Source organism: Xiphophorus hellerii, chromosome 23 (assembly GCF_003331165.1).
Source record: "Xiphophorus hellerii strain 12219 chromosome 23, Xiphophorus_hellerii-4.1, whole genome shotgun sequence".
NCBI lineage: Eukaryota > Metazoa > Chordata > Actinopteri > Cyprinodontiformes > Poeciliidae > Xiphophorus > Xiphophorus hellerii.
The window spans coordinates 29,487,508-29,497,957 of record NC_045694.1 but is presented as its reverse complement, the minus strand read 5'-3'; the positions used below and the strand labels follow the sequence as shown (position 1 = coordinate 29,497,957).

The 10,450-nt window shown below is 38.7% G+C and overlaps 1 protein-coding gene across 1 annotated transcript; it reads left to right on the top strand.

Moving 5' to 3' along the window:
• Nucleotides 1–4,752: 4,752 nt before the first annotated feature.
• LOC116713888 (tripartite motif-containing protein 16-like) lies at nucleotides 4,753–7,145 on the top strand. Its single transcript, XM_032554162.1, has one exon. It carries the CDS (start codon nucleotides 4,811–4,813, stop codon nucleotides 6,464–6,466), a length of 1,656 nt encoding a protein of 551 aa, XP_032410053.1. The 5' UTR covers nucleotides 4,753–4,810; the 3' UTR covers nucleotides 6,467–7,145.
• The last annotated feature ends 3,305 nt before the right edge of the window (nucleotides 7,146–10,450 follow it).

Below are 10,450 nucleotides of genomic sequence, written 5' to 3'. Positions count from 1 at the left end.
TGTAAAAAGTGATTTAAATTTACAGTACTGTCATTTTCACAGCAGGTTAGCAGCAACCTGTGACATTAAATCAATGTCGTGTCTTATTTTCTTTTTTCACAGTTGGTTTAACTTGATCACATTCAGATTGTTTTTCGTAACTGTAAAGGGATTTTTACAGTTCCTGTTTCACATCCAGCACATTTCTCCCATCCTGCTGCCTTCAACTAACGTCTGATCCAGCACAGAAATTATTTTAAGAAGGTTTAGGTGTTAAAAACTAATTGGTTTCCTGATGAAATTGGCTTTGGGAATGTATCATGGAAAGTTACATTTCTCCTCTGATTGGTAAAGAACTCTCGACCCAGTTCTATCTAAAGCTAAAGCTGTTTTACTTTCCAAATTCATTTATGTTTTTAGTTGTTGTTTGCATAGATCATTAAAAAGTAATTGGTTATGCAGAGATGCAGACATGTTTTCTGGCACCTTTGAAGCTTATTGGGGGAAAAAGCTTGTTTTGTATAAGAAATGTCTCTAGTTGGTGATACAGTAAATAAATACAATTGCAAGAAATGACTTTATGTCTGTTTAAAGATTTGATATGATTGTGTTTTTAGACTTGTTGGAGCCTGTAAAGATATTATTAACTCTCGATTCTAGTCGTGTTTCAAACTGTTTGATCTCAATTAGAGTTGCAGGTGCTTTTAAATTCAGAATAAACACTTCAAAATGTCGATTCCTTATTGTTACAAACGGTGCTGGTTTCAAACAGGAAGTTAACTCATGAACTTAGTCAACATACGACAGATGCTGCAACGGGCAAGTTTCACTTGAACTGTCAACATGTCCCATCATTCTGAGACCAGACTGTATCTGGTAATGATGAATAAAATATAATATAATCAATAAATACAAAATGGTTCTTAATATACTGGCCATTAAAACAACTGTCGCTCATTTTAACCTCACATTCCACTTAAACATCACTTCCTGTCTGGAACTACAGCAACCTAAAAGGGACGCTTCTAGTTAAATAAAGCTTAAGGAGAAACAGAAATATGTTTCAAAACTGTATTTTACTACAAATTAAGCTAGCCGTAACAAATGCATTGGACTGAGCAGGACTTACACTCTTAGAAACTTTGCAAGAGCTCGGCAATTCCTATAAGCAAAAAAAACAAGTTGTGAACCTAAAATCAGCACATCCTCACCTTTGATTGGGGTTTGCGTGCTTGTTTACAGGAAGCAAGGCCTTAAATATTTATGGCGGTGCAGCAGAAACACTGGAGCTCTGCACATATTTGCAGTTTAGAGTTATTTTCTATAAAAACACGTAAACCTGAAGCCAAAACAAGCAAGGTCAGCATAGTTTGAACTATCTCAAGCCACTATTAGAAGTTTCACTAGTTTTCGATAAAATTTAAACATATGTGAGAAAGAGGTTTTTAACTATTAAACATACAAGTCTATTGACCTTCAAGGAAAGAGAAAGAGTCACAAATTTAATGACTTTAGACTCGACTTGAAGAAATGATAAAACACTTTGGACTGGGTCCTTCAATACATGTTTACTAGAAGATTATAGTGAAGTGTGATGCTCCAATGTGATTGGCTGATTCACTATGTATTATAAACTTTTTTTTAAACTTGTCCTGTCTGTCAGTGTGTAACTCCGAATTGTTGTCTGAGTGTAAAGATGAAACCCAACAGATTTACTTTCCCCATGATGCTCCACTTGATATATAGATAAACATCAATCTAGATGTGATACATGATAAATATATGCAGGTTTAAATATTGCCACTAAATGCATCTTGTATTTTCATGTACTGTGTGTTTTCCAATGATGTTACAGCTGTTACATGCATGTCCCTCTTGTTTGTTGTTGTGATTTCTCCGTTTTGTTTTTTCTCTTTCTGCAGGTTTATAGGCAGACCTGACTGTCGTTGACTTGTATTCTCTCTCTGCTTCTTTCTCTCCTCTCCTCCTCTCATTTCCCCTCAAATCTTTCCTCCACCTTTCTACCTGTCTTTTTTCCTTTCTGTCTCATCTCTGAGTTTATTGCATTTGAAATAAACACAAAGAAATTTCATAGAAAGTTTTATAGATTAAATCAAATCTACCTCAGTCAAGAATTGTGGAGCTCACTTTAAAATCCAACCATTTCAACGAGATTCACAATTTTACTGTCTTCTTATGTATACAACCTTGGTGTCATATTTTGGTATTTTAAACAGCTCCATAAAGCTCCATAAGGTCTTTCAGGAAAAAGCTCCTCTCCAGAAGCAATGCTCAAACACTCATCCAAACATTTCTCACGTCTCAGTTGGTCCATTCCACTGCCATGACTGCAGGGAGTCCAAATAACTTTCTTCAGAAGCCTTTAGCCCATCTATATTTGTAGATAAACTACTAATGGGTAATACTGGCAGAATACAAGCCTTGCTGTAAAATCCAGGGTGTCTTTATAGCCAAAACAAATCAATATTTATGTTTTTTTTTCTATGTGAAATATCTTCCCTGCAATCTGGTGGAATCCAGTCTGCAATGGGAACCAGTTTCCAGAATATGTTATTGCACTGGGCTGGAGTTTTGAATAGAAACTCAGAGCTCCACACAACTCTTTCAACAAATCAAGCAAAAATCATTCAGTCAAAATATCTGTTGTTAAATTAATGATAGCTGGGGGCGTGCCGTGGTGGCATAGGGGGTTAGCGCGACCCATATTTGGAGGCCTACAGTTCTTGACGCAGCCGTCGCGGGTTCGACTCCCGGACCCGACGACATTTGACGCATGTCTTCCCCCCTCTCCTTCCCCGTTTCCTGTCAGCCTACTGTCATATAAGGGACACTAGAGCCCATAAAAAGACCCCCTGGAGGGGTAAAAAAAAAATTTATGATAGCTTTATCTCCTTTCAGTGTTATGGAGGATTAATATTCTCCATAACACTGAAAGGAGAGAAAAAAGGGAAACATACAAAACCTTTTGTTATTCTTAAACATAAAGAAATGAGAAAAATTAATGGCACAATTTAAAAGGAGAAATTCTTCTAGAGTCCACATTGTGTGCATCTTTTTATTAGTTATGGTTACACATCAGATCATTGCACTTTTGAAGATGTTTCGTCTTTGCGGTATATAGTTGAGGATGTAAATAGAGCCTGTTTCTATTCATCAGTAATGAAGGCCTCTTCTACCTCAATCAATTTCATGCGTTTGTTGGTTTGTTTGACTGTGAATGAGCTTTTGTCCAGTCAGTCTGTTATGCTGATTTAACACATGCCTGCAGCTTAAAAACAGAAAAAGAAGAATTGAGGGTATTTACCTAAATGGGATTTATTTAAGGGGTTGGTTGGGAGACACAATGTGATGTTTCCTTCGTCAAAGAAAAGTCTTCACTGTTCTTAGAGGTTTTCTCTTATTCCATCCACAGGGGCTGTTTAAGTCTGAGTTTGTTGGTGGGGGAAATGCTTTTAGGTGTTTATAGAGTATATTTACTGTGCTAAACAGTCCCAGGATCAGAACACAGAGAAGTCTTTGTTCAAGACCTTCAGAAAGTCAAAACATCCCCTGAAGATTTTATGGGAACTGAGGTATATTCAGTCTATGTGTCAGTTTAATGAATTCCAGGATAATTGCTGTTTGGGTCCAGATAAATGTGGATTTCAGGTCTAAAAATATGAATATTTCTGTTACCAAAATTTGGCCCTATTAACATCTGCCTCCCTGGACAGAAAAAAGATAAATCAGCTTATATTTCTAATATTGTATTAAAGTGTGGTGCATCAGAGCTACTGTCTAATTAAACCTGATAAAAAACAACTGCTTAACCATATACTTAGCATTTTTCAGCCATGGTTGCAATCATAGTTATTGATTGGATCTGAACACATATACCGAAATAAATGTTTTAGAGAGCATCACTACTTTGAGAATTTTCTTCATAACACAAATCACAGTTTTGGTGGGAATTAAAAACACTTCATGGCTCTGTATCCCAACCATTAATCTTTACTGTTTGCAGAAACATTCAGAAAATTTCATTAAAAAATTAGCAGTTCACACTGGAAGGAGAACGGCTCCATTTCCTGTGAACAAAATGCTCCCAGTTGGATTGGAATTTTCTGAGTAGAGAACAGTTTCACTGGTTTTGATTGGATCTTAATAAAAGAGATAGATTTCTTTCTATGTATTTTTTTTTTTTTGGATAAAATTATAAGTGTCCGATTTAATTTTGATTTTATTGTAGCCAACCTGGATAAAAGTGCTATTTAGAGAGGCATCCTTATCTAATCCAGTATTACTTTGTTATTGTCAATTTATTGCATTGTAAAAACAGAAAACACACACACACACCTACCTGTCTCACTGTACTTCTGTAGACTTATATTCAGTTTCTATAGCTTAACTCTGACCGTTTCCCTAAACAAAACCACCTCACATATATACTCAATTCACATCTTAGTCCTAAATCTAACACAAAACCCAAAAATTGTTTTTACATTGAGTGGGCATCACAGAATGTCTTCACAACTACAAATGTGAACATAATGTTGGTTATTTGCCAAGAAAAAGTCCTCACAAAAATAGCTAAACGAGTACAAACACACACACACATGTCAAAGTTCTTCGTGAACTCACCAGTCTACTAACTCCTCCTACTGCTGCTGCTCTTTGTCAACACATTTCTTTGTTCCCTCCTTTCAGATCAGTGGTTGGTCTAACAGATCTCAGGCCTCCCTCCCTGCAGCAACACGTCACATTTAGAGCAGAGTTCAGTTTCATTTATGAGGAAGTGAAACTCACAGACTCATTCTCACTGAGAGGAGAAATGGCGCAGACAGGAGTTCAGACGGACCGAGAAAGATTCTCTTGTTCCATCTGTTTGGATCTATTGAAGGATCCAGTGACTACAGCCTGTGGACACAGCTACTGTATGAACTGTATTACAGACTTCTGGGATGGAGAGGAAAAGAAAGGAACCTATAGCTGCCCTCAATGTAGAGAGACCTTCAGACAGAGGCCTGTCTTGAAGAAACACACCCTGTTAGCAGAGTTAGTGGAGGACCTGAAGAAAAGCAGAGCCAGAGCTGCTCCAGCTGACCACTGCTATGCTGGACCTGGAGATGTGGCCTGTGATGTCTGCACTGGGAGGAAGTTGAAAGCTACAAAGTCCTGTCTGGTTTGTCTGGTTTCTTACTGTGAGAATCATCTCCAACCTCACTACAATGTTCCTGTTTTAAAGAAACATAAGCTGGTGGATCCCTCTGGGAATCTTCAGCAGAACATCTGCTCTCGTCATGATGAGGTGATGAAGATCTTCTGTCGTACTGATCAGCAGTGTATCTGTTATCTCTGCACTATGGATGAACATAAAGGCCATGAAACAGTCCCAGCTGCAGCAGAAAGAGATGAGAAGCAGAAGAAGCTCCAGGAGAGTCGACAACAAATCCAGCAGAGAATCCAGGACAGAGAGGAAGATGTGAAGCTGCTTCAACAAGAGGTGAAGGCCATCAATGTCTCTACTGATAAAACAGTGGAGGACAGTGGGAAGATCTTTACTGAGCTGATCCATCTCCTCCAGAAAAGAAGCTCTGATTTGAAACAGCAGATCAGATCCCAGCAGGAAACTGAAGTGAGTCGAGTCAAAGATGTTCAGGAGAAGCTGGAGCAGGAGATCACTGAGCTGAAGAGGAGAGACGCTGAGCTGGAGCAGCTCTCACACACAGAGGATCACAACCAGTTTCTCCTCAACTACCCCTCAATGCCAGAACTCAGTGGGTCTAAATGCTCACCTAGCATCAATGTCCGTCCTCTGAGACACTTTGAGGATGTGACAGCAGCTGTGTCAAAGCTCAGAGAGAAACTACAGGAAGTCCTGAGTGACTCATGGACAAACATCTCACTGACGGTCACTGAGGTGGATGTTCTACTGTCAGAACCAAAGACCAGACCTGACTTCTTAAAATATTCTGAAGAAATAACTCTGGATGTAAACACAGCAAACATAAAACTGTTATTATCTGAGGGAAACAGGAAAGCAACAACAATGAAAGAAGAACAACTTTATCCTGATCATCCAGACAGATTCACTCTTTCTCAGATCCTGAGCAGAAACAGTCTGACTGGACGCTGTTACTGGGAGGTGAAGTGGGAAGGACAGGTTGATCTAGCAGTTTCATACAAGAATATCAGCAAATCAGGAGATGAAAGTGATTTTCGATACAATGACAAATCCTGGTCTTTATATTGCGATGGAAGCAGTTATACATTTTATCACAACTATGAAGGAACCGATGTGTCAGGTCCAGTTTCATCCATAGTAGGAGTGTACCTGGATCACACAGCAGGTATTCTGTCTTTCTACAGCGTCTCTGAAACCATGACTCTCCTCCACAGAGTCCAGACCACATTCACCCAGCCGCTACATGCTGGACTTGGGTTTTATGATGATGGAAACTCAGCTGAGTTCATTAAGCTGACATAGACAGAAGGGAATTCAAGTCCAGTTGGTTAAAATTTGTTTTGGTTTCAGTCCATCTGGTCTGCATCATTGCAGCTTGACTTCACTATAGGGTCATTTGTTCACTGATCAGAGATCAGTTGTCTCTATGGTGATACTTTGTCATCTGGTTTATTGTTTTGTTGATGGTGCAGTTTGTCTGGGTGATGCCCCTACCTGTTTCTGTCCAGCCATGGAGACTATAGCTGTTTAGGGGAGGAGGGGTTATTCATCTCAACTAATAATGTTTACAATTCATTATTTGTTAGAAGAAAAATGCTGCTGGAACTAATGTTCAGAAAAACTGATGTAAGCTATGATCATAAATCAAAAAATCTGACATTGATTAAAAAATCAAATTCTGTGAATTTATTGAAATTCTCTATTTGTTGTCTGAAAATTCATCCAAAGATTTTTTTTAAGCTTTACTTTAGTTTACCTTTTCTTTTAGACTTATTTGAAAATGAGAAATAACTTCTTTCTAGTTTCCATTTTATATATTCTCCTTGTGGGTAAAATACATTTCAATATTTTCAAATTGAACATGTGCCTGTATATGAATCAGTTTTTATGTACTAACCTTGGATGCTTGATTTCCCAGGTTTTGTTTAGTCTGCTGACATGTAAACATGTTCTTCATGATTAAAATGTGATGGAATGAAGATTTGTGTCTTAAGTCTCTCTACATAATATTTTCAGCTTCCATTCATTTGATGGCACAAACCCAAAAGGTCAGAACAGTCTTGATTCTGACCTAGACTGTTGTAAAGCTCATCGTCGTAACGTCACTTTAAGGTAAAATAATATCAAGAAACAAATAAATGTTCTGCCAGCTAGGTTCTAAAACTTCTATTTAGATTTATATTAATACATGTTAAAGTAATGCTTTTCAAGCCAATGGCCTCATTCTGCTGGGTTAAAACTTATTGAGTGTAAAAAAAATAAATAAATACACCAGACACTGGTGTTTGATGTGAGGAGTAAAATGATTAATCGTGATTCTCTGTACAGTGGTAACAGGCAGAGACCTTTGCTCTCTGACCCCAACAACTGATGGAGAACACAGCCATCAGCAGTGCATCCTGTTTACTGTACAGCGAGAAATAAATCACCACATGAAGTCACTCCCACTGACAGACCGATGACCTTTGATTCCAGAAGGCTTCTGCTGAGGAACACAACAGGTTCCACAATGAGACCAGACTGTGCCCTTTCGCTTCAGTCATCCACACATATTGTGCTCTTCCACATGAGCTTCAAATTATCTCTGCACCAATCCTGTAAGGACCGGGCTGTCTCTCTCTTTGTCATCAACAGATGAGATATGCAGGTTCACATCCAGGAGGGAGGCGACGGCGGCTCGTTTCTGTGCACGGCGGTAAGTCCTGGTGGAAATGTTGAAATGCTTTTAATAACACATGCTGAGCGAACCCACAGCATCTGAGAATCACCTGCTGGTCTGTGCCCTCAGGACATCGACAAGATGTTTCCCTCCCTCCTCAGACTTCCAGGAGCAAAATAAAAAGTTTGTTTTCTTATTCTGCAGAGAAATAGAGACGGAGTTATTTCTAGTTCTGATCACCGGAGAAAGCAGCCTTCCTGTTCCTCTTCTTTCCTCCAGCACTCTTTCTTCTTTAATGTTTCTTTTTTTTGTACTGAGTTTGTACCAGTTTATACAACTTCTTGAAATCCTTCAAACAAATTACCACTGCTTGTATTTTTTAAAGGTGTCTTTAAGGTTTTGAAAGTGCTTGATTTCTTTATAAATTCCTTAAAAGTGTTTGGTGTTCTACCTGCACAAAATACAATCTAACATTTACATTTGGAAAACCATTTATAGGGTCAGTGTCATGTATTTTCCAGGCACAACAAAGTAATTAATGTTATCTCCAGTTGTTAATAAAAATACTGTATAAAACATAGCTTAAAAAAATGTTGACTTTGTAAATGAATGCATTGAAATTAGGCCTTTGTCTCTTTAAAAACTCCCACTCTTTCTGAAACTCCACCTCCAGGAAGTCATCACAACATGGCTCCTCTATTAACCCTTTAGAAACTTTTCATTTGATCAATGTTTCCCTCAGAAGTGGCTCCCATAATGAGCTCAGCAGGTGTTTGCTGATTGCTGCTTTTGGCTTGGACATCTGAACTTCCTGTTCCCAGGTGTTCCCTGGGCACCTTGTGTTTTCTGTGTTTTCAAGAGAGTGGTTCAGTGCCTTAGTGACCAAATTTAGCCCAGCTTCGCCCAGTTTTACTGAATACTTTGCAAACCCAGGAACAAAGAACAGCAAGTCACTTCACTGTACCAATATGCTACAGAAACATTTCCTTCTGCAAGAAATACAGAAAATTGAAATCAACATGGCAATATTCCACTGGTTTAAATATATCAGTACATAAAACTTCAGCCGTTCATCTACGCGTAGCAGTTGCTTAAAGTAAAAGCAGAAGAAATGTATCTTCTTCTATAATTCATGCCACTACTTCGACAGTTAAAAAGCCTGGTTTACTCCCACTGAATGCATGTCTTTGACTGCTTCTCGAAAAGAGCATATCATTTTAAATTTTCATCAGATGTTGTTGAAATTCATTTTTTATTACTTCGGGTTGGTCTCGTATGGCAGTGTTTTCCCTGAAGTTGTCTCTTTGTGTCTGTAGGACGGAGTCGGCCGGACCCTGGGCTGGTGCTGGAGGAGCCTGTTGTTCCGGGGACAACAGAGAACCTTCATCCAACCACTGCTCCACCGATCCGGGAGAAAGGAAGGAAGACCTCAACATCTCTTTGAATCCTGTGTTTGGTTTTATTTTGAGTTCCAGAAGGACAAATCAAGTCTCTACCTGGTATCTTTTACAACCAAAGCAGTCAAAATGTCTCCACCCAGTTTCTGCCTCATGTCTAACACAACGCTACATATGTGTGCAAAACTTTGCCAATACAAACACAATTTCACAATGAAGGTGCTTCTATTAAATTAGAAGCTCAATTAAAATCATACGTGAATAAGTTTGTTCACAACAATAAGTCATGTCACCACGATCCTCCAACTACTTCCTGTGATTCTCTTCTTTGTGGTTTTTTCCAGTTGTTGATCATGCGACAGGTTTGAAGTGAAAAAAAGTTTTGAGACAAACCAATGTCAATGGCCAAAAACCCCATCTCATGCTATAGCCAAAACTTTCCATGGACAAACAAGAGGGGTTTTTTTATTTTTTGAAATTGGATTGTTTTTATTAAGATAATCTATTTTCAAAATGTCAAGTTGCGACATTATTTGGTCAATGGATATGCAGCTACATGCTGTTGTTTAGACTCAAGGTGATTTGGGATTTCAGATCCTGAAGCTCCACTTTTCTCACCTCTCTAAACGACGGACATTTACACCCAACTGATGTTTAATGCTACATTAACCCAGGGGGCCACCTACTGGCTCACTAGATTGCATTTTGTAGCAGTTCTTTACCCACCAAATAAAATAGTAATACCTCTACTCTGTTTTGTATTTGCCCTGTGTTTTAATAGTGGAGGAAAAACTATAGTCTAATATTGGTCAAATATAACCTTCATAAGCGCTCGACACTACAGCATACACTAATGAATCTGTTTCTGTAAAAACTCCTGCTTTTTTCTGAAATAACTTCAGGAAGTCATTGCAACATCTATGAATCTCTTAAAAGTTTTACCAACGTTTCACTGAGAAGTAGCTCCTATAATGAACTCAGCAGATATGCAGTTCCACCAGATGTTTGCTAATTGCTGCTGGCTAGTCTGGAGGAGCGGAGTGGGGAAGTGGTGGGGTTAGTGCTGCTTTGTGAGGCCTAAGTTTGTTAGCTTGGAAATTTCGCAGGTGGATCTAGGTCCACCCAGGTGTTTTGCACAGCTGAATGGTTGCCCCGGGAGATTAAAAGATTTCTCAAAACATGCATGAAAGAATCAAGGCAACACTCCAGGTTTGTTTTTGTCGAGGAAAT

What these genes read in the sequence shown, in the direction of transcription:
- LOC116713888 (XM_032554162.1), top strand. Translation starts at nt 4,811, where the DNA reads ATGGCGCAGACAGGAGTTCAGACGGACCGAGAAAGATTCTCTTGTTCC.